Here is a 26,105-nt window from a genome sequence, read left to right on the forward strand (position 1 = left end):
TCAGAAGGTAATGGTCAGTATTGCATTCAGGACCCCTCAAGACCCTTGTATCTTTGACTAACTCTCTAAGTCTTTCATCCGCAACAACAAAGTCAATTATACCGCGACTATTTCCTTTAGACCAGGTGTACATGTGGATCATTTTATGTCTAAACCAAGTATTTGTAATAAACAGACCCCTTGGGGTCATTTGTGATATTTCAAGTGACTGGATAGATTTTTCTTCTCAAAATTGGTAAAATATTCGGTAAAAAATTAAATTCACTATCATTTCCCGGTATTTCCTAGTCTCAAAAAAGTTCCAGTTCAATCACTTTTTGATAGGACACGTAGTTTTGTATTTAATCATAAAAATGACATTAAAAGTAAACATTAAAAAATAGATAATTAATTGAAGGCTTTTATTCAATTTCAAATCCTTTTATCGAGATAATATTTAAACATCGTATTCAGTCTATTATTTTCCATTTTCAACTCAATTAATTAACAAATGTTCAATTAAAAAAATAAAACATTTTAAAAATATTGATCAATATTTGACTATTCTTTTTAAATGAGCAATTAAAAATCAAATATTCAAACCTGAATTTGAAATAGCACTAAATCTTTAAAATTTCAGAGTGTTCAATTAAAACTGTGAACGTTACAATTTTAATAATTCCATTTAAAAAAATTTTCAATTGAGGAGAGTTTCCCTTTGTGTGCTTTAATTGGCAGTTCAGTTTTGTCTGCTTTGAATGAACAAATTGTCATCCTTATGACTTCGATTTTTTCCACTTCAATGACCGTGAAAAATTTTTGCGAACCGGTAAATGACCGGGATTGTTTTTCTTCGTTGAAAACGGCTCAACTCAACTATTTTTATTGTACCGTTAACTTTTTGCTTTGCGGATTTTTTTACACCTTAGATGATTTTGGTGATGTTTAATTATTTCTCATTGCTTGATATGCTTAAAAAAATTATTCCCTTTTTTATTTTTAGCGTCTATAATTGCCGCAAAGCAATGGAAATAGCAAAGAGGGAATTCGATATTCCTGCGGTATTAGAACCAGAATATCTAGCCTCTCCGTATTTGGACGAATTGTCAGGAATGACATATCTATCCTACTTTATGAAAGAAGGATCGCCTGGATTTTACGCTACTTTGCGGTGGGTAAATTCTCAGCTGCCTCATGCTCCAGTTCGGAATTTCACAGTAAGTACTCACTTAATCGATTTTCTCGACTGTCACAATAATAATTTGTGTTATTAAAACAAAAGTCTCTCTGCTGCACCCACTCTTGCGCACTTTTCTTTTCTTTACAATGCATCTCGTTTATTCACAGACTGATTGGAATGATGGAAGAGCCTTGTGCGGAATCGTCAGAAACTTAGGAGGACCTGCTCCTCCTTACGACAAACTCGATCCAAATCCTTCTTCCTGGGAACAAAATTTACAATTGGGTAAATAATGGCTTTATACATTTCTTATTGGGTTCCATTCGTTCTTATAATGTTAATCAAAATTTGGAAAAAGAAATTATGGGGTGGCCACTCAAATTAAAAAATAAATCCAGGCTATTTCCTGGTTTTCCCGGTTGAAAGCGTTTATAATCATTATTATTTAATAGTAATTACTTTATTATATAAATTATGAAAAAAATAAATAAAACATTTGATATCCAAGGTAAAATATATCAGTTGAATTATTGTATAAGAGATTTCAGACCTCAAAGCGACAAAAAAATTAAGAAAATAGGGGATTAAATTCTTTTAAATAACGTTAATGCAGATGCTATATGCCTAATGTTTCAAGTCGAAATAAATTGTATTTTTAATCAAATATTTTGAATTTTCAATTAAAAAAGATAAATTTTCAACAAAAAAGTTGAGTTTTCTAACTAAAAAGTCGAATGTACTCGTATTAAAAAATATTTTAATTCTTAACCAGAAAAGATGAATTTTCCATTTAAAAAGTCAGTATTTTGCAAAATACTTAAATTTTAACTAAACAGTTCCATTTAAAACCAAAAACAATTCAACTTTCAAACAAGAGGGACGAATTTTGAACCAAATAGTTGAATTTTCGACCAAGTAGATTAATTTTCTACAAAAAATACGAACTTTCCACAAATCACATATTATTAACTAAATCGTTTGAACAATTATTGCGATGTTAGGCCAAATTTTATTTGATTAATTTATAGGATATAATTTATATATTCCTCTATGAAGAAGCAAAAAGATCAATTTTATTTAAAAATGGGATACTTAAATTTTCATTCACGAGAGCTAATTTTGAATAAAAAAAATAGAAACAGTTTTTTATAAAACAGTTTAATTTTGTATCAAATAGTTGAATTTTTTACCAAATCTTTCATTTTCAAACCAAAACGATGACTTTTTTACATGAAAGTTGAAATTTCAACTTACGGAAATCAATTTTCATGAAAAAAGTTAATGGGCAACCAATCTGTTGAGTTTTTAACAAAATATTTCGATTTTCAGTTAAAAATAATAATTTTTAACAACAAAAAAACGAATTTTCATACAAAATTATGAATATTTAACCCAAAAAAAAAAAATAACTTTGGAGAAAGTTCAACTTTCAACGAAGGAGTTGAATGTTTAATTTCAAAAAATGAATTTTCAACAAAACACGTAATTGTTGATATTAAAAAAAGATTTTAATTAAAATTAAAAAACAGTTGGATTTTACCCAAAGAAAAATAAATTTTTAATCAAATAGTTACTATTTCTACAACATTGTTGATTTTTCGAACCAAAAATACGAAGTTTTTACAAAACAATTGATTTTTCAACAAAAAAGTTAGTCTGGAAAAACCAAAATTTTCATTGAAATTGTTGAATTTTCAATCAAGAAGTATAACTTTTTAACAAAATTGTGGAATTTCCAACAATATAATTCAATTTTGAAAAAAAATTTCTAAATTTGATTTGGAAAAAAATAACAAAGTTGTTAAACAAAAAGATTAATTCTAAACGAAAAATTTATCAGGAGACTTTTCAAACAAAAGCTGATTTTCTTATTGGGTTGTGTAAACTTCGTTCGCATTTAAGAGGAAAAACGAGAAAGGGATGGGAATCGGGAAAACTGTGAAGCAAAATAAATTTGATACTTTATAGAATCAAGAATAAGATTTTAAATAAACACTATAATTCGTTTTTAATACTCTTCAAATATATACATATCAGGTTACAAGAGAAACCTGGACATTTTGCTTAAATAATAAAGTTAATTTTCCATTGCATTTTTTATTTCGGTCTAAAAAGTTTTAAATTCGCACTACACATAAGTTGAATACTTGAACAATTTTAAGACATAACGGTGTGCCTTTAATATTTGAAAAATTAAAAATTGAAACCTTTCCAAATCAAATATGTGTTATTTTAATAAATATGCAAGTTAAAATTTGATCCTTTCAATCTTGAAATACAGACTAAAAAATTAGAAATGTCGAATTAAGTATTAGAAATTAAATTTGTGACCACGCATAATAGAACAATTTCACAAAAATATATTCTGATGAAAATTCTCGTCACTTTCTCCTCTTTTTTTTGAATTTAGATTGATCCTAGTAGGTCTTTTTTAGCAAAAAATGCAGTGAGTAGAAAATTTTCCTCAGTAAAGAAGGAAAAAAATTAATTTTGAGCATTCTGTATGTAACTGATTTCTTTATTTTCTTTTGCTGTAGGTATCGACAGTGGGAAAAAGCTGGGGGTGGAACCTATCCTGAAAGCGAAAGACATGGCTGATCAGAATGTGGAGCATTTGGGAGTAATGGCTTATGCAGCATACTTTCAGTGGCTGAAGCCTCGCCCTCAAGCCAGCGAGCAAATTGCTGTGCACATAGAGAGTACTTCCGCAAGAGTGCAGCAGCCGGTTGGTCGACTTTTACTGTCTAATAATTACCCTCAAAATTTTCTCACACTCTATTAAGAATACCCAACGACCGTAGAAAAGTCTCTCCAAACATTCCAAAGAAACTTTTTTCTTAGAGATTTAAATGTGCAATTTGTCATAGTTTGACACAATTGTTGCCCGGATGCGATTATGAGTGATGTTGAAACATTACAAACTAGAAAAAATATCTTCAAAGCTTCAGTGATGATTTAACTATTCGAAAAAAAAACTTGAAAAAAAAACAACGTAGATAATCGGAAAGTCTCTGGGGTCACAGTGACCCCAAGTGTCCTTTAAGGGTTAATTTGGGAACGTACATTAACTACGTAAAGATGCTTTTTGACATTTTAAACCTACTCCCCCTATATTGTTTGGACTCGGAAGATTTTTGTGCCCCCCCCCCCCCATTCCTACATAAGATTTTTTTATTTTTTACTCAATGTATTAATTATTTTCAATGTAAACAATATTTTAAAATATTTGCAGTGATTTGGAATGTTTTTAACTGATTTCAAGGGATTCTAAGATATTTCAAAGGATTACAAAGTATTTCACAGAATTACATTATTTTTTACGGAATTTAACGAAAGTTCTAAAGCTTTTTGGAAATGTCATGAGATGTCGCGGGATTTCAAGAGATAACGAAAGGTTTCGATTTATTTTGAGGGATTTTAGGAAAATATGAATGATTTTCGCGGATTAGAAAGGATTTAAAGTGATTTCAAGAGATTTCAAAATATTTCAAAATAAATAATGGGATTTCAAGAGATACTAAAGTATTTTCCTAATTCTTGAAGGTTATCAGGAGATTTCGAAGATTTCAAGCAATCTGAATGGATTTCATTAAAATTCCACGGGATTTCGAAATATTTGCAAAGATTTTAAAGGACTTTAAGGAATTTTAAAGGGTATTTCAGGATACTGAAGAATTTTTCCAAATTTTACATTATATCAGGAGATTTCGAAGTATTTTAAAACATTTTAACGGCTTTTAACGTATTATAAGAGATTTGAAGGTTTTTTTTATTGATTTCAAGGGATTTCAAAGAATTTCAAAAGATTTAACCGAATAACAAAGGACTTCCAAATATTATGAAGGATTTGAATGGAATTTCGACGAATTTCAATGGTTTTGAAAATATTTTAATGGATTTGAAAATATGTTAAGGCATTTAAAGAGATTTAAAAAAAATCCCAAGGATTTGAAAGATTTCAATCAATTTCAAGGGATTTCAAAGATTTCTGCTGATTGCAAAGAATTGTGAGGGATTTAAATATTTTATGGAATTTTTAGCGGTTTAGATGGTTTTAAAAGATTCAACGGAACGTCAAAGGACTTTCAAATATTATGAAGTATTTGAAGGAATTTCGACGAATTTGAATGGCATTGAAAATATTTGTATGAATTTGAAAATATCTTAAGCGATTTCAAAAGATTCAGAAAAATTCCCACGGATTTGAAAGATTGCAAGAAATTTTAAAGCGATTTTAAAGATTTCCGCTGATTACAAAGATTTTGAGGGATTTCAAGACATTTTAAGGATTTGTAAGAGTTTTTAAAATATTTCGAATATTTCAAGCAATCTGAAAGGATATAAATAATTTCAAGCGATGTCAAAATATTTGAAAATATTTTAAAGGATTTTAACGCATTTTAAGGGATACCGAAGTATTTTCTTAAATTTTAAAGAATATCAGATTTCGAAGATTTAAAGCAATTTCAAAGTATGTATTTACAAGGATTTTCAAGGATTTAAAGAGATTTTAAGAGGTTTCGATGATTTCAAGATATTTCAAATACTTTCAAAAGATTTAACGGAATGTCAAAGTATTTCTGAATATTATAGAGGATTTGAAGTGAACGACAAATTTTAATAAATTTGAAAATATTTTAATGAATTTCAAATGATTCGGAAAGATTACCGCGGACTGGAAATATTAAAATACATTTGAAAGGTATTTAAACGATTTTAAGAGATCTGCTAATATTTGGAAATATTTCACGAAATATAAAGTATTTTAATAGATTTTTAATTATTTCTGTCGATTTTGAAGGATTTCAAGGAAGTTTTCATAAAATATTGAAGATTTCAAGCGATTTCAAAAGATTTCAGGGAATCTCAAACAATTTCAAGGATTGGTTTTTAAAGGTTTTCATGGGATTTCCAAAGAGCTTAATCGTTTTCAAACGTAAAGCCCTAAAAGTTTAAACAGGGAAGCTGGAATCAAATTGAAAATTTGAAAACTTATTTTTTTATTATTCTGAACCAATCTATTCAGATTATTACATTTTCCAAAAAGGAAATTAGAAAATCCAGTTTTTATTTCATACAATTCGAATTTTTAATTGTTATATTTATGTATGCGTATCAGCATAATAAAATTAATACAATAAAATTGATTTGAGAAAAAATTAAATTTTTTATTATTATTCATTTAAAAGTAACAATATAACTTCGGTCAAATTTTTTATTTAACTACTTAACTAACTTTTTTGATGAAAAAGTATAATATAAATTTTATTAGTGTAATGTATCTCTTAAAAATAGGTTTTTTATATTTTCAACAATGTGTTTTAAAATGATTTTTATACAAGAAGTATTTCGAACATGTAATTTTTAAATTGTTTAAGTTTCGAAGAGCATGTTAAAAGTTCTGAACATGTGCAAATTAAAATCGTTTCAATTTGAATCTTTCTAGATTTTCGCAATATTAAAAATAAAGTTAAAAATGCTTTAATAGATGTTTTTTAAATAATGCATACATTATACCGAGTTTTTTGTTGACATTAGCTAAATTGCTCATCATTTTTATAAAACAGTCTATAAAATTCTTTTTCTAAAATATCGGAAAATATATGTCAAAGTTCTACAAAAACAATTAATTTCTATAGCATTTTTAATACTTATGACGGAATATTTGCAAATTTTGCCTTGTTTTTTCCTCAGATCGAACATGGTATAAGAAAATTTGAAAATTCAAGTCATTGTTACAGTTCGAAGATGCGTGTGTAACATTTTTAAAATTGATAATCTCATATATTTGGTAAAATTTTCGTAAAGTATACTCAATGCAGATTTTGGTTGTTTTTCTAAATGATAAATTTCCATGTAGATCTTAAACACTTACGAAATTGTAAAAAAATATTTTCTAGTTTTTTCCTATAAGAGAATAGTTTTTTACAATTTCGTAAGTTTTTAAAATTTAATGGAAATTTATCTTCAAAATGAATACTACAACTTTTTAAAAATTTTCAGTATTTTCGGAAGATATAAACAATTTATAAACATACTGAAATTCATACTTTTTTGCAATAACACTTTGCAGAATTATCTGAGGACATCGCTTACCGCGTATTTTTTGGGTACAATTTCGATGTATTGTTTGGTATTTTCGACAAAAATGTTTATCATTTGTTTATGAGTTTTGAGTTTAGACTTTTGAATTTAACATTTCTTAATTTTGAAAGGATTTTGGTTTAAAATTGTGTAACTATTTAAGTCGCAATCAATTTCAATCGATTTCAGTCAATTTAATATAGCATTTGAAATCTTTGTTGAAACAACTAAAAGCAACGATATTTAAATTTTTTCTTGTTACATCTGAGTTTAAATAATTACGAACAGTTTGTTTATTTATCAGAAGGGGTGTATTTGAATGAGGATTACAACTATTTTGGGAAATTTCCTCAGCTTCGCAACACGAAGATATAGAACAAGTACAAAAACGAGAAAATTTTGAATAATTTTGAAGAAAAAGATTACAATTGATAATTCATCATTCGACTAATAGTTCACATAAAAATAAAAGATAAAATTGGCCACAAAATTGTCAACTAGTCTAAGAACTTAAGCATAAATATTCTTTTTACATTCTCATCATTTATGATTGAGAAAGTATTAGAATTGTCGGAAATTTGACATTACAATTCTTCAACGAATCTCCACGTTTCGAGACCCCCTGAATCCGAAAATTCGGTTTTCACGATGGCGTCTGTCTGTCTGTCCGTCCGTCCGTAAACACGATAACTCTTGAAAAAATGAACGAATCAAATTCATCTTTGGCAAACTTTTTTTAGATCCTAAAAGAAAGGACGAGTTCGTGAACCAGCCATTTTTGATAAAAATGAAAAAAGTGAGCGCATTTTGAAAATTTTTGAGACAACTTTTTTATAAACTTAAAAATTCTATGTACATATATTTTTTATATTATATTTTATATAATTATATTTAAAAAATTTTCAATCAACCGAAAAATATGAAAAAAAGTCAAAAGAAGAAAAACATTTCTTTTTGAAAGCCCTACAAGATTATACTAACCAATTTTTGGATTTTCTTTAAAAATCGAAAATTCAAATTTTGATTGCACAAAAAATAATGGAAAATAAAAAAATCCATTTTGTGGACAAACTATGTAGGATATGAAAAAAGTTGAATTGAAAAAAATGGTTATCCCAAAAAAGATATAAAATTTCGTTAAGAATCACTTCTTGATAGGACGCGTACTTTTTGTTTTATTCCTGAAAAAAAAAATAAAAAAATGTGTGGAAAACGATGAAAGTTACGAGCAAAAAATCCAACAAAACCTGTTTACAAATGCCTGTCGGAAATCGAGCGCGCAGCGCAATTGTCACGATGAGAATGTGTACGTCAAAGCCTACAGAGCTTTGAGAAACTTAATCTTTGACTATACTTAATTAAGTTGACAATTCAGAATATGAAGACGCATATAAATACTGCCATCTAAAAGAGATCTTTTTGATAAAGTTTTTTTCAAGCATTTCAAATGCAAAGAATAAATATCCGAGCGCGAAGCGCGAGATTCAATTGTCGCGCACCATGAGCGCGCTCAAACTTGCGAGCGAAGCGAGTCGCGCGCCTAGCGCACGATTAGAGTGTGCCCGCGAAGCGGACAGATTTTTTTATTTATGCTTTTGTTATTAATCTTAATAATTATTTATGCTTTCAGATATGAAACGTTTTTGATAGTTATCTTCTAAATCAAGAATTTTAGTGTTTTTCAAATCAAATTCGTGATTATGCGTGCCACAAAGTGCATTCAGAATCAATTCCATTTTCTCGTTATTTTTATTTTATTTTATACGTATTTCTAACATTCTTCTGGTTTGTCGGGTTCACCCACGCAAGTGACGGAAAAATTTTACAACAAACTTTGTAAACAACGTTAATTTGATCCCATTTTTTTACTTGAAAATAAATGATAAAGAAATGTTTTATCGGTGGTATTACGACTATGTTAAATTTTTTAAATATGTGGGACGTTTCATAAAAAAAATGTTATGAATGTTCATAGACTTTTGGTTGGCGCACCAATAATCATGGTTTTCGTGTCGATATGTTTTGATTAGTTAGATATTTTATTTTTGGTTTCCGGACCTTCATTTGTTGGCTAATAAAATTTATCGGATAATCACTGTTCGATAATAAGTGAGTAATAATTTTCAAATCTTTCGCTCCAAATTTTCTGTGTGTTAACATTATTGCCCCGACAACAAGGTTGAATATAATGTTCATTTTTACTTGCGTTGGAAGTTCTAAGAAGTAGCTAACTGTTCTTCCTGACAAATTTTGTTTTTGGCACCAATTTTTGATGTTATTTTTTCTTATTAGATCTTATTAGATCTTATTAGATACTATATTATGTGGGTGAAACCAAAAGAATTTTAGATATACGTGTAAAAGAGCATAAAAATACAAGAAAAAAAAATTTGTTATAAATGTACATTGTGGTACTCATAATCGTGAAGTTGAATGGAAAAACATTACAATTCTTTCTTTTGATACTAACTATAAAAAAATTTAATTTCTGAAATAATACATATTGAAAATAAAAACAACAGTATTAATAAAAAGAGAATATTTATGCTTTAAATCACATATACTTCCAAGGGTTACAAAATTTAAAACCATAATGTTCATCTTACTGTATTTATAATCACACCAGGATATATCTCAGTGGTCTAAAGTACAAGTCTATTCTTAGACTAGACAATTTTTTTGTAAACTTTATCTTTCATTTTTATGTGAACTCTCAATCGCATGATATAAGGCAAATAATATTTTTTCCCAAAATTATTCAAATTTTTTAGTTTTTTTCACTTGTTCTATATCTTGATGTTTTTAAATGTAATTTTATCCTGAAGAAGCGAGGGAACCAAACTGGAGAAACTTCCCAACATAATGTTGAATTCTTATTCAAACTCACCCCCTGTGATCGACAAACAATCTTTTCTTCCTTTTGAATGTATTCATTTTTGTTTTATTAATTTAAGGATTTATACTAGTTATCTCAAGTTCGGAAATAAGCAGTGTAAAAAATGATTTAGAAAATCGAGGAAAATATTCCTATTGTTAATTGTAACAGATTTTGGAAGAGATCTGAAGACAAACTTTATAAAAGAATATTTCAGGTTGAAATTGTTTAATTGACAATAGTTATTTAGAAATTTATTTTTTTTTTCTTTCGAAATGATAGAATTTTTAATTTTATAAGAAATATTTTTCTCTAAAACGTACCAAACAGATTTTTATAGAATCTTGCCAGGTGTAAAATGAGCCCTGCAACATTAGGATTAGATAAGAATGGCAACTTTTATAAGAACAAAACATAAAAACATGAATCTCTAAATAACTGTTTTCAAATAAACAATTTTAGCCTGAAATATTACTTTCTGAAGTTTAGTTTAAGCTTTGAGAACCTTGTAATTGTTTCTTTTTCAAGTACAGAAACACTTGTCTTAGATTTACCAATTTTTTGTTATATTATTAATCATTTTGTAGTCTTTCAATCCTAAAAAACATCAAATTCCTTCCGATTCAGGCGCTTTTACGTTAGAAAGCTTCCAAAATTAAACTCTCATTTAAAAAAAAAAAAAACATTTGTTGAATTTTTCTATTCCAGGCACATTTTAGATTAGAGATGCTGTCAAAGGACGTTACTCCACGAGAGATTCGTGCCGAAATAGTGAGTCCAAGTGGAAGAGTGGAATGTCGCTTGACATGGAATGGTACCCACGGAAAAGGAACTTTTGTGCCAACGGAAGTTGGCATGCACAAGGTTTGCGTCTTTAACTTTTAACATTTATTATTTTACTTCAATATATATTTTTTTATTAAATTATATTTGAGCTCTATTAATTAATTTATGTTATTTTTCAGTTAATGGTTTATAATGACGGAGAGCTGGTTAACGGATGCCCCTATTATTTCAGAGTATTACCGCCCTTAACCAAAATCAAATCACCTGGCATGGATCCCTGCGCCATTGGGTCCATTGTCGAGGTTCTAGTCAATAGTTACGGTTAGTAGTTTTTCATCCATCAATTTTTAAATTTCAAGAAGATGTTGAGAATTTTTAAAAAGATTATAACAAATTTTTAGATATCTAGGGAATGAGTTTACAGAAATAAAGTTCAGTAACACTAAATTTAAAATTAAATCGTATTCATTTGATAATGTATATCAAACTCTTTGGGATCAATTTTAAATTTTCCAAATTTTACGAGAAAATGAAATTAATAATTGTTAACTAATAATTTATTTTTAAATAAAGAAGAAGCCTTCAACCTTTTTCACTTCTGATGTTAGTTTGACTGGTTTCAGTAAAAAAAAGAAATTGTCCAAATATATTAAACCTTTTTAGCTTATTATATAAAAAAAGTCAGAATTATTTTAAATATTACAAAAAATGTATGACTTCCATGTCAAAACTGTAAATTGAACTATTTTATATCTTGCTTAATCGGCTTTATGTTTGAAACTTTTAACATTAAATTATTTGAAACAGGAATTGTTTAAAATTGAACAACTTTGAATCGAAAGCATTTAAAACAGGATAATTTGATATCTAAACATTGAAAATGGTTTTTGAATAAGCATTTGAAATTAAACAATTTTAAAGGAATACTTTAAATTATTGTATACTTTCAAAGAATTTGAAGCTGAAAATTAATGAACTTTACAATTTAAAAGTGGGATATTTTAAAATTTAAAACGTTTTAATTAGAAAAGATTTGACTTTAAATTAAAGAAAAATAGTACAGTGTAAATTTATATTCTCTAAAATGATTGAATATTTTTAAAGTAACTTCCGAATTCCCAAGGCCCTTTCTACCCCTTGATTGAAAGCTGAACTAATTTGTTAAAAATTAATTTTTTTAACTGAAAATTGAACGATTCCACCTTTTTCGTTGAAAATTGATTTTTTTTATTGAAAGTTCAAGCCCAAGTTACCAAGCCCCTTAAATTAATCGATGAAAAATATTTGGGCGAAAACAAAACAATGCAAGAACTAGGTATTCAAAATCGAATCATTTAAAATTTAATAATGTTCCAAAGTGAATATTTTAATGTAATTGCCACTCAATTTCTTTTTAAGGTATTAAATTGTCCAATTTAAATTTAAAATCATAGTATTTTTATTTAATTTTTTGTATCTAGTTAATTGACAACGACATGTTGCACGCGCTCTGTAGCGCGCATTAGTTAACGATAATAATCGACAAGTGTGACTTAAAATGTTTCGAATAATGGAAAAAATTTTAACCTCTTTTACTCAGGAAATTCAGTAAAAATCAGAAAAAAATGAATTTCTAAATCAGTAAAAAGTTCAGTAAAAATGATTAAGTCAATTCTTCCAGTGGTAGAATAATAATTTTTCAAATTTATAAAAATTGAAATTTTTGAATCTTAAGCAGGAGTGGAATCTCTAAACTTCTTATTTTATTATACAAAAAAATTTAAAAATTTGACTACCTAAATGCCTTAAAGTCTCTGAATTTCTTTAATTATCTCAAATCCTAGAATATTCTGAAATTCCTTAATTATTTTAATTTTCTGATTTTATTTTTAATATTTTTTTATAATAAGTCAATTTTAAAAGTTTATTATTGACATTTTTTCCATTTGAATGACGAATTAAATTTTAATCACAAGAAAGTTTGTTTAATTAATGTTAATAATTAATAATAATTTTTTGCATATAATAAATAATAACAATTTCAAATACTAGAATTTAAGAAAATTTGATTTTGAAACATTCCAGTTATTGAAATCAAATAAAAAATTATTTATATTCAAAAGTTTCCAATTAAAAATTATTCAATTTTGAACGCTGTTAATTAGAAATAATAAAATTGTTATTCCTTTAAACTTTTAATGTTATTATTTTTAAAATTCTTATATTCAATTCTGAACATTTTCTAATTGTCCTGTAAATTAGTTTAATTTTGAACGCTTAGAATTAGAAATTATACAAATTCAACTACTTTCTTACGCACTTTTCCAATTTTCAAAATTTTATTTTGAAATTTTTCAATTTTGAGAACTTCCGATTTTTAATTTCCCAATGTCAAATTAATAAATTTAGAATGCTTTTATTAGGAATTATATAAGTTTTATTCCTTTTCATTGTAGTCAAAATATTTTCCTTTTAAAAAAAAACTTTATCTAATCCAAAATTGTTTGATTTTGAACGTTTTCAATAGGAAATTATTAATTATTGTTTCAAACAATTTTTAACTCTTAATATCTAAAAAATTGATTGTTAATGGATTAAAAAATTTGTTATATGTTTAATGTTCGCAAATGAAAATCCAGGGCTAGTATAATATTATAAAGTGTTAAAAAATCAATTTTCTAGGAACTAGTCATGATGGCATTGATGTGACGGCATGGTCTCCGACAGAAAGACCGCTTCCTTGCCCTGTAAAAGAACACGATGGGGTTCACACTGCTACATTTCAACCAGACGAAACAGGAGAATGGAGTATTGCCATAACTCACAAAGGAAATCACATTCAAGGAGGACCATTCACATGTTTTGTGTTTGACCCTAATGGAGTTAAGGTAAGAAATAAACATCTAAAGTCGAGAATTTTGACCGAATTTTCCCCTTTTCTCTTTAAAAACAGGGAAAATAAGGATATTTTGACACAAAATTAGATGAGTTTCGAACCAAATTGTTGATTTTTCAAGACAAAAAAAAAACAAATTTTCTAAAAAAAAACAGTTGAATATTCATCTTTAAACTATGAATTGTCAACAAAAAAGTAAATTTTCAAATAAAAGTTGAATCTGCTTGCATAATAGTTGAATTTTGAACCAAATAGTGATATTTTAAAATAAAAAGATGAATTTTCAATTATAATGATGAATTGTAAAGAAAGGAAAAATTAATTTTCAACCAAATAATTCAATATTGTACCAAAGTAGTTGAATTTTTAAGTCAGAAGAAGAATTTTCAACAAAATAGTTACATTTTGAACGAAAGAGGTGAATTTTCAACTGTAGTGATAAATCTTCAACCAAAAAAAATTAATTTGTTGGTCAAACAGGTGAGTTTTCTATAAATCGGTTGAATTTCAACTAAAAAGAAGTAAGTCAAGAAAGAAACAACTTTCAACCAAATTATTGAATTCTCAAGTGAATAAGACGAATTTTCTGCAAATTTACTGACTTTTGTATTTGATTTGTCAGCATATGTATATATTCTTTGTTATATGACATCGTTTTTTTAGTGTTCATACTACACATACAGCTGACAATCCTTGAGCATAAATTTCTCATGCTATGGACAATAGTCTTAAATAAAAGTATTTTTGTTGACCTAACGTTAACTCTGTCAAGGCTTCAATTTCGTTTTTTCAATGTGCTAAATCAATCGCGTATTTCTAATAAAAAAAGTATTCTACTCTTTGGAATAAAAAAAATGAAAATTCCATTAGAAATATGTTTCATGAAACTGAAAAGGTTGAATGTTGCACACAAGGGAATAAGAACAAAAAGTATCTTAGATAAAATTTGTAGAGTAGTTTAAATTTGAAATTAAAGGAATCAAATTCACAATCAATTTAAATTTAAATGCCTCTTTTACATCCGACATTCAAATTTACCTACAAAATTATTGAATATTAAAAAAAAAAACAAGAATATAATATATTCAAATTTAAAAACCCGATTAAAAGAGGGGGAAAATGGGTTTTATTGATTTAAAAAGGGTGTTGAACGAACAAAGAAAAGTTGGTAAATTTTTATTTTTATTTAAAAAGAATAAAAATAAAAAAGACGAGGGGCATTTAAGATTGTGTTGTGCAAATTGAAGTTTTAATCAAGTAATTGCATTTCCAAGAACAAAATGAATTCTCAGCGAAAAGAATAATAGTTAATATTTCGACCAAAAAATATTTTTATTTTAAATCATAAACGATGGAATTCATCTAAAAAAACATTACTTTTTAACAAAAAGTTGATTTTTAAATCAAATTGTTGAATTTTTTAGTAAAAAAGACGAACTTTTTACAAGACGGTGAAATTTTCAACCCGAAAGTATATTTTTTAATAAAAAAGTTTTTTTTTTATCAAATAATTGAATTTTCAATCAAATAGTTACATTTTCCACCAAAGAAATGGATTTTCAATGAAAAAAATAATAGCTGATATTTCAGCCAAAAAGATTTAGTTTGAAATAAAAAACAGTTGAACTAAAAAACATTAAATTAAATAGTATATTAAACAATACATAAAAGATTTTCCAGTCTAGAAACATAAAAAATCAACCAAATTGTTGAGTTTTTGAGCCAAAAAGACCAAATTTTGGATGCCCGAAATTTTTAATCCAAAAAGACAGATTTTTGACAATAAACTGTTAAATCTTCAACTCAAAAATATGAATTTTTCACCAAAAAGATAATTTTCAACCAAATATTTGAATTTTGTATTAAATTGTTGAATTTTCAAACCCCAAGGGACGAACAGTTTACAAAGAAGTTTCATTTTCAATCAAAAAATATGTATTTAAAAAAAGGGAATCTTTCAACCAAACAGTTCATTTTTAAATCCAAAAAGACGAATTATTTGGGGAAAAAATTAATTTCGAACCAAATAGTTGAATTTTCAACTAATTCATGACTTTTTAACAAAATTGTTGAAGTTTTCACTAAGTATTAACAACTTTTTAATAAAAAAGAATGAACTTTCAATTTAGAATAGTTGGATTTTCTGATAAGAATCTATTAATTGAGTTCGCGATTAAGTGAAAAACGAGAAAAAGGGCATAGAGAGGAATGAAAGTTTGTTGCTATAAATAAATATAAATTTTGATTCATTGTTAATATTTTTAAAATTTGTAATAAAATACGTAAAACGGCATGTCGGGTAAAAGTATCTGAGTTTTAGTTTGAGAAAAAAATTTTGAAAATTGAAAGTGATGTGCAAAAAAGTAGCGTATTTTATGACCCTCAACAAATTATAATTAATTTGGAGTTGCTTTTTATGTAGCTTGGTTTTACATATTAGCATTGTTTTCGTGAAGAATTCATTTTTTATTTCTGTTTTTTTTACACCATAGTATTTTTTTAGTTGACATTAAAAAATCATTTGAACATCTAAGAGCTTTTTTCACTGATAAAAATAATTAGAAACAAATTCAAATGCCTAAGGAAACAAAAATAAAAAAAGTAGGATTTTTAAATAGTAATTTTCGTGATTTTCAAATTATTTCTTTCTAGATTGCGTACAAAAATACTTGAAACAACTCAGAAATTTGTTCTGAAAAGAATACTAGCGTTGAAAATAAGGAATTAAAATCTTTCTACTGATAAAAATGTTAAAGGGGACTTTCGTTTAATATTTACGAGATATCTGTATGATATAAAAAAGTTTATAATAATAAATGAAATCCCCTTTTTTACCTAAAATTGAATGACTTAACTACTGTCGTTCCTGAAATTTGGTATTCTAGTATTTTTATTGGGACTTAGAAATAATTTTTTAAATTTCTTTAGAAATTTTTTCATTATCTATTTTGGTCACGTGTGTTTGTTTAGTAATTTGTAATGGACTTAAATTATAAAATACAATTAAAAATCCGTAATAGAGAAAACCATCGTACAGTAGATAATGATTTACAGTAGATAATCCTAATTAACTGGAAAACTGACAAAAATGTTCATTATATTTGTTTGTAAGAAATTTCGACAAAAATACTATATTTTCTGATGAAATTTAATTGGAATTTTATAATAAATTAGTGTGTGAGAGCAAAAAATTAATTTTTAACCTGAAAAAATTTCGCCTCTTTATTTATACTTTTTAACTAAATGAATCTTTTTTATGGCATGTTTATACATTAGAATCGAAGCTTGAAGTTTAATGAAAAATATTTATTTATGCAAAGCTTCATTTCTTTAATATTTATAAATATTTGTACATTTTTTATTGGACATTATATTTTCCATAGTATAGATAACCAACAGTAGGTAATCGCCAAATTACGAAAAATGTAGTTGTCAAAATTTGCAGGAGTTGCTTTAAGTTAAAGGCCGTGTTTGTTTCTTTATTTTGTTTGGTGAAGTTGTCAAATTTAAGTTATTGTAAATAATAAACTAAGAAAATAGTGTCAATTATTAGTTATTAAGAATTTCATGAAGTTAAATAATCATAAGTATAATAATCATAGTTTCAACTATTATTTACTCAATAAACTGAATTTAATTGTGAGTATACTAATAATAAATTATAATTATCGAGAATTTGAAACTATTGGGAAGTATAATATTTCTGATTAAAATTAATTGATATTTACTGCTCTTTTTCATTTACATTCCTCTAATAACTTTGAAATGCTCAATAATTCGCGTGTCAGATGGCGCGGCTATCAAGTTAAAAGAGATACCCTGAAGGCCTATTGATGGACAAAGGTGTCAAAATCGTACCCTTGACCAGGTCTGATAAAAATGTTTAATACAGCTAATTGATTGATTTTGTGATATTCTTTTCCATAAGAATACACAATTAAATATGGAAGCTTTATTTAAAAACCATAATCTTTTTTATGATTTTGGAAACGGATGCAGTTAAATGTTGTTGAATTTTTTCCTAACTACTGTAGGGTGGTTTCCCCTCAATTATTTTATCTAATTATCAATGAATAATTTGCAGCTCCTAGATACGGACGGAGCAATGCCAGGTCAGCCTTTTTCATTTACCGTCGATGCAACAGGAACCGGCGGATTGGGTGACATAATCATAGATATAGTGCATGACAAGCAGTCGATTCCATATCGAATCGAGGATATCGGACGCATGCGATATCGAATATCCCTTGTGCCACGCGATGCTGGAAAATACCGAGTCTACGTATACTTCAACGGCTCTGACGTTCGTGGTTCTCCATTCTCACTTCGTGTTGGCACACAAAAAGGATCCAAAAGATCAAAGGAATCGACATCGAGTCTAGAAAGGTCGAAAGTATCATCCCTCGAGAGGAGAATGAACGGAATCAATGTTTCGTCGACGGAACGGTCTAGTCCAGTCCAGAAGACCTATTCGTCACCAACTTATAAATCTCCAAGTCCCACCCACTCACCTTTTAACAAAAGTAGTTCCAGTAGCTTCGAAAATTCGAGTTCTTATCATCATACTTCGAGTTCTCTGAACAACTCTCGATCTTCCCATAATCAGCATTCTCCGCGGAACTTAAACAGTCCTTCGATCATCCGAGAGACGAGGGAGAAGGAGATTTATTCATCTACTTATAATCGCAGTTCGCCGAATATCAGCAACTCCTCGATAAGGAATACCCAGAGTCCGAGTTTGATTAAGGAGTCGAAAGATATTTATTCCTCGACTTCGGTGAACAGATCTCGATCACCGAATCCAAGTCCAATTAGCAAGGTCCCGAATAGTCCGACGATTAAGGAGTCGAGGGATGTTTATCAGACGGGATCTTTGAATCGTTCGACGAATAGTCAGACGATTAAGGAATCGAAGGATATTTACCAATCGGGATCTTTGAATCGATCGAGGTCGCCGACGAGAAGTCCAATGACGTTTGGAAATCCGCAGAGTCCGGTAAAGAGGAGTTTCAGTCCGAGGACTGGAGAGAAGGATCCTCTGAGCAACAGAAGAGGATCTGTGGAGAGTGCAGTTGTTGATACGAGCAGCAATGTCAAAGGTAAGTAGTATTTAATTTGCTTTCGTGGTGTTTTTCAAGTACAATTTTTAAATACTGTCCAATCAAGCGGGGCTTGGACTCGCGCCACTATTGACACTATTTGACTCCGTTTTTTTAACAAAGCAAGTACAGGCCTCACAGAACGGTCTCTATATTCCTAATTGTACCGTATATTCAGTTAAGGGCCCTAAAGTACCCTATTTTCAAGATTTGGTCTCTATGGGTACTGTATTTGAGTCAGGCAGTTTGAAAAAAATAACAAAAATCAGATAATTTCTGTGAGATAGTCACTTTTTCAAATTAAAGTAGCACATTGGTCACTTTTCCTTCAATAAATTAATTCATGAGTTTGAATTATTTCAGGGTATTTATAAAAGTTCCGAGAAATTTTTAATAGAATTCAATAATTTTAAGGATTTTCTTTGATTAATTTTATTAATTTAAAGTGATTTAAAATCTTTTCAAATATTATGGAATAACAAATTCTCTAGAATTTCTGAAGATATGGAACGATTTTACAGGATGTATGGATTTCAAAAGATTTCCGAGGATTTCAAGGGATTTTAAAACTCTCAACGTATTTTAATATATTTTGCATGATTTCAGAAAATATCATTTTAGAATATCACGGAATTTTATAATTGCATTTTAAAGAATTTATTCATGAGAAGTTTTTTTATGAATTCACTGGAAGTTTTTTAATTCACTTTTATTTCTATAAATTTATTATTTTCTACTAAGTCAATGGATTTTTTTTTAATTTAAATAATTTTTAATTGATAAAGTCATTGAAGAATTTGAAATATTTTATCGTATTTTTTTCAAATTCCTTGACATTTTCAAGAACTTTAAAAAATTGCAGAGAAGTTTAAAAGATTTAAAATAATTTTGATTATTTTGAAAGATTACAAAGACATTTTTAATTGATTTCAGTAATTTAATGGGATTTAAAGAATTTTAAATACTTGAGGATATTTTAAAAGATTCGCAGTCGTTTTCAAGTGCTTTAAAAGTTGTTAAGGACTTTCAAAAGATTTAAACAATTTCAAGGGATTTCCATTGGTTTTAATAATTTTAAGGGATTTCAACATATTAATGGATTTCAATATTTTAATGGATTTCAAAGAATTTTTCACCAGACATGTGTGATTTTTTAGGGTTTCGAAGATTTGAAGAAATTTTTAAATATTTTTTATAATCCATTTTTAATTCGCCCTGAGTTCTTATTAATTTATGCTACATCCTTTGAAATTTGTTTGAATTCTTCTAGATTTTCACTCAAGTCTACCCAATTCAGCTCATTTTCTTCTATGATTTTGAACTGTTTTCAATTCACTTGATTACTTTTTAAATTCAGGTCGATTTTTTCTGAATTTCATCGAATTCTTCTTATTTCTCTTGATTTTATTTAAATTCACTCAAAATTGATTGTAATCAATCATATTTTTTCGATTTTAAACATTGTTCCATTTCATTTGAATTCTTTAGAATTTATCTTGAATTGTTTTCTAATCATTAGTCAATTCTTGTGTTAGAAATTGGTAGAGTTTCAAAGATTTGATGATTTGACATTTTTCTGGGAAATCACCCTGAATTCTTTTAAATTCTTTGGAATTCTCTTGGATTTTTTTTAATTTACTTGAATCCTTTCAAATTCACTCAATTCTATTTAATTCAGTGCATTTTTTAAAGTCTTTATTTAATTGATCCTGAAGTCACCTTGAATTGTTAGGACCATTAAAAAAATTTATGTAAAAATTCCTGGGATTTGAAAACACTAGAAAATTAAATGTATCATGTTTGGTAAAATGTATTAATTATTATTAAACTTAGTGAAGAAGGAATTAAATTTAAAAGATTTTCTTCATCTTTGTAAATATTTTAAATTAGAGTTTAATACATTTTATTCTATGCACGTATTCTTCTTTCATAATATTTTCCTCTAACTGTTAGCATGAGTTTCAGATTTTTTGTTCATTTACCTACATTTAGAATTTATACAATAAAGTCTTTTAAATATTTAAATACCACCATAGAAGTAAAGCGAATGAATATAATTTTATGAAATGTCTTTAAAAGTTGGAGAAAAAAATTCAAGTCACTACATTTTTAAAACTATTTTGTGTATTATCCTATAGGCATAGCGTTTTATTTAATTCTCATTGTCAAAAAATCCCTGGGACTCTTTTCGAATTTCCTTAAAACCCTTAATTTATTTTAAAATCCATCAAAATCTTCTAAAAGTCATAACAAAATTCTCGAAATCCCTTAAAAATATATAATTCTCGAAAATCTTTTGAAATATTTTGTAATCTCTTAAAATCACATAAAATTTCTTGAAATCTGATTAAACTTCCTTGAAGTGCCTTAAAATCTTATACAATTCAACTAATATATAATTTTCAACTAATATTAAAAACCTTAAACCAAGAAAATTAATTTTCCGCTAAAGAAAACGATTTCTCGACCAAAAGCATACATTTTAAATAAAATATTTTAATTTTCAATCAAGAAGACGAATATTCTACAAATTAAATAAATTTTCAACCAAATAGTTGAATTTTGAACGTAAAAAAAGGTCCACTGTTTACTAAAAATGGACGTTAAGTTTTCATTTGTAAAAATTAATTTTCAATAAAAAAAATGTTTTGCAAAATATTTTCTGCCATATTGTTGAATTTTCTACAAAACAGTTTAATTTTCAATCCGAAAATATTATTTTCTAACAAAAGAATTGATTTTCAACCAAACCGTTGAATTTCCAATCAAACAGCTTTAAGTTAAAAAATTCATTCTTGACTGAAAAAACGAATTATCAAAAAAGTTATTTTTTGAATCAGACATGTATTTAACTAAAGTGATAAATCTTCAACCAGCAACATGAACTTTCTACTAAAAAAGATGAATTATAAAAAAAGACATACATTTTTAACCAAATAGTTGCATTTTCAACCAATAAAATTAATTTTATACCAAAAAAGAGGATCTTTCAACAAAATAGATGTATTTTAACCAAATAGTTGAATTTTGCTAAACAAATTGTTAAATTTTCAACCAAAAATGACGAATTCTCACAAAATAATTCAATTTTCAACGTAAAAATAAAATTTTAATTAAAATAATTAATCTTCCAATAAAAAAGTTAAATTTTAGCAAAGTTTAAGTTTCTAACAAAAAGTTGAATTTTCTATCAAGTTGTTGAGTTCTCGAGTCGAAAATACGAATTTTGTTCAAAGTAGTTCAATTCTCAACCCGAAAATGTTAATTTTCATTTAAAAAAGTTCATTTTTTATCGAAACAGATTAATACTTAACCAAACAGTTGGATTTTTAACGAAAATAGGTTAAAGTTCTACAAAAATATGTAAATTTTTAAATCGAAAAGACAAATTTTACACAAAACAGTTACATTTTAAACTAAAAAGAATGACTTTAACAAAATTTTTGGATTTGCTAATTAGAATCTATTATTTTAGTTTGGATTTAAGTCAAAAAATCGAGAAAATGGGAAAAACTGTGAAGTCTGCGACAAATAAATAGATTTTTGTATTTCGTGAATTTATCATTATTTAATTTAATATTAATACTAATATTACTAGGTGCTACTAATATTATTAGGCAAATCATAAGTATTTTTTCTTACAATTATCAATAAAGTTATATTAAATTGCTTTACCTTTAACTGGTAGGCGTTACAGTAAACACTAGACTGCCCTCGTAAGCAGCTATTCATAATAAAAGTTGCGTCACTTTTGTTCTTAACGATTCGCATGCTTGAAAATATCATACGTAGAAAATGCGTTTGACCACGTATCCCCCATGTAAGGTAGCATTGAAAAATAGTTGCACCCCCCTCTCACTGTCAAAAAAAAAGATTGATTTAAACACGACCTTTTTCATTAAGAAAATAAAACTGTTTGCATATACTGTCAAACGGGGTAATATTGGGCACGTGAGACAAATTTGGACATTTTTAAATTGATAGCATTGAATGCTGTTTCTAAATTCTGATTAAAACCACCTTAAGTAATTTCAGGATTGCCACAGCTCAGGGAAGTCATGGAAATGAAGTAGCTGTCAGGGAAAATAGAATTGATATATTTTAATATTATTTTGACGCGCTTCCTAATATCAATATAAATATTTTTTCAATCTACATTCTTCAAAAATAGAATTCGATTCTTAGTTTTTTATTTGTAGTTATTTATTTATTGATAATTTTGGTACAAGTCGGTTACTTAATTAATCCATACTGCTATGGAAAGAACATTTTTCTGGCTTGTTTCACTATTTTTCTTGGCACATTATTGAAACCTTATTCGCTTTTGTAGGATTTTCCTGTCAGAGAAATTCGTTTAAATGTCAGGGAAAAGTCAGGGAATTTTCAGAAAAATCGGAAACTTCAATCTCCTGGCCACCCTGAATTTAGAATATAAATTTACGAATGTTCGAATTTACTCCGCAAGTCCCAAATTACCAAGTTTGACAATGTATGGTCTTTTTAAAGGATCCCCACCCGGTCAATAACTCAGGGTCAATTATTATTATTAATTTTTTTTTACAATTTCAAGCCTAGATTGAATCCATTTAATAACAGCATAATTTTCTTCCAGTCTCCTCAATGATAGGCGGAACATCTCGACGCGATTCATGGGATGCTATCGCCAAAACAAAATCGCTTCTCTCTTATGGAAGCCTCGAATCTTTAGCCAATTTGACTGGCAATGGAGCAACAACAGAACATTCAAGCAGCACAAATTACGTCAACAACAACTACCGAAATGGGAATGCCATCGTTCATCAAAACTCTTCATCGAATTTTAGTACGACGCAAAAATTTACAACCACTGAATACGGTACAACCCAAAAATACAGCAGCGAGAGCCAAAACGGACGGGCTCAGACTCACGGAATTTTAAAGAACAAGAATAATAATCATTACAAGAGTGTAGACACCATCGATTCCGCACACGAGAGATACACTCAGAATAGTCAGAATGGAGTTTCAGCATTTAGAACGGTTTCTGGCAAAAATTCTCTTGTTGTTGGGAATGCACTCGAGATTTTGCCGGTTCATAAACCAACGACATTTACTTTGGATCAGAGTCTTGATTCTAATAATGTCAGTGTCTCAGTCACAGGTAAAATATTTCATTCATTTTTATAGTACTAGATATTCATTTTTATTACATTCTCATCAGAGAAGGTTTTAGATTTGTGTAAAATCTGCCCCCCTCACCCCAGTTTTTGTCAAATGTCCACGTTTTGAGACCCCCTAAATCCGAAAAACAGGTTTTTACGAATGTATCTGTAGGTCTGTATGCCCTTTGTATGTCTATCTGTCTGTCTGTGAGCACGATAACTTTTGGAAAAATTAATCTATTAGATTGGTCTTTGGTACACTCGTTTAGTGCACTAAACTAAAGTTTAAGTTTGTTAGCCAGCCGTTTTGGATACAAATTCAAAAAGTAGGCACACTTTGAATATTTTTGTGACTACTTTTTCAAAAATTCAAAAATTCTCTGCACGGTTATTAATAGTATTAAAAAATTCGAACAATTTATCCTAATGACTTTTTTCATAATATCAAAAATTACGAGAGTTATAGCATTTACAAAATTCCAAAAAACACACGAATGTAAACATTTTAGGCCAAATAACGCACGATATGAAAAAAAGTCGAGAGAAGAAAAATGTTGCTTTTTGAATGCCCTACAAGATTATCATAACAATTTTTTGAATTTTTTTCAGAAATCAAAATTTCATATTTTTACAGCATACCAAATTATGAAAAATCCAAAAATTACATTCTTTTCGGTCAAACCATGCAAAATACGGTAAAAGATGAAGATTCAAAAATTGTCCATTTAAAAAAGATCTCCCAATTTGTTATCAACCACTTTTTGTTAGACTGTATAGTTTTGGCTCTAATCATGAAAAACATGATTAACAGTAAAAAACAAAAAAATTCATGTTTTGAGACCCCCTGAATACGAAAAACAGGTTTTTACGAATGTGTCTGCCTGTCTTTATGTATGTCTGTCTGTCTATGAGCACGATAACTTTTGAACAAAATAATCTATTAGATTGGCCTTTGATACACTCTTTTAGTGTACTAAGCTAAATGCCTAGTTCGTTGGTCAGCCATTTTGGATAAAAATTCTAAAAGGGAGCGTATTTGGAAAGTTTTTGAGACCACATTTTTTCATGATTCAAAAATTCTCTGTACACTTATTCATAGTACTTGAAAAGTAAAATGTTAATTTTCGAAAGCCCTACAAGATTATCATAACAACTTTTTGAATTTTTTCGAAAAATTCATAATTGAAATTTTGATCAAACAAAAAGTAATAAAAAATTGTATTTTATTGTCAAACTATGCAAGGTAGGAAAAAAAAATTATGAGACAAACATTATGCACCCAAAAAATATCTACAAATTTTTTATTAATCACTTTTTTATAGGACACGTAGTTTTTGTTTTATTTATAAAAAAACAGTGAAAATACAAAACTTACATTTTTCGACACATGACACAAGCCAAGAAAAAATAAATAGAAAACATTTTTTTACCAAAAGTAGAGAACAACAATTTTCATTAATGTTTTTTTTTGTATAATTGGTAGTTTCTATTTTAATCTTGAATAACAACATTAAAAATAAAAAAATTACATTTTTGATAAAATGACACAATATATAATAGAAAGGTTGTTTAACCCAAAAAAATCTAAAAATTTTTTTGAAATAATTTCTTGATAAAACGCGTGGCTTTCGTTTTTTTTCGTAAAAAATAACATTATAAATAATGAAATTGACTGTTTGGAGAAACGGCACAAGATAAATTAAAATATTCATAAGGGCGTATGTTCCAAAACGTAGTTACAAAATAGTTTTAAGATAATATCTTATAAAATAAATATAATGTTTGAAAAAATACTGAAATGTACAATTTTCAATTAGTTTAAAAAAATTTTAATATAACATTTCCAAAACAAACTTATTTAAACCAACCACTTTCAAAATAAATCAGTTCTACATTGTTTAGAATCATAATTCAATAAATTCAGAAATGAGTTTGAAATTAATTAGGGTAAAATTAAAGAAACTTCTAAAGAATTTGATCAAATGCCTCCAAATTTAGGGTGAGTTTTACAGACTTTAAGATGAATGAAATAAAATAATAAAATTAAAACTTAAAAAAAAACTTAAAATTATTATTATAATTATTA

General features: G+C 27.5%; 1 protein-coding gene across 1 annotated transcript in view; it reads left to right on the plus strand.

Moving 5' to 3' along the window:
- The window catches only part of LOC117182620 (filamin-A), a 240,572-nt gene that overhangs the window by 87,907 nt on the left and 126,560 nt on the right, over positions 1 to 26,105 (plus strand). The window contains exons 5-12 of the mRNA XM_033375719.1: positions 983 to 1,196; positions 1,327 to 1,444; positions 3,697 to 3,884; positions 10,827 to 10,982; positions 11,084 to 11,225; positions 13,566 to 13,771; positions 17,864 to 18,878; positions 23,491 to 24,018. Coding sequence (XP_033231610.1) covers positions 983 to 1,196; positions 1,327 to 1,444; positions 3,697 to 3,884; positions 10,827 to 10,982; positions 11,084 to 11,225; positions 13,566 to 13,771; positions 17,864 to 18,878; positions 23,491 to 24,018 — 2,567 coding nt within the window. The remainder of the gene's footprint in view (positions 1 to 982; positions 1,197 to 1,326; positions 1,445 to 3,696; positions 3,885 to 10,826; positions 10,983 to 11,083; positions 11,226 to 13,565; positions 13,772 to 17,863; positions 18,879 to 23,490; positions 24,019 to 26,105) is intronic.

This window comes from Belonocnema kinseyi, chromosome 2 (assembly GCF_010883055.1).
Source record: "Belonocnema kinseyi isolate 2016_QV_RU_SX_M_011 chromosome 2, B_treatae_v1, whole genome shotgun sequence".
NCBI lineage: Eukaryota > Metazoa > Arthropoda > Insecta > Hymenoptera > Cynipidae > Belonocnema > Belonocnema kinseyi.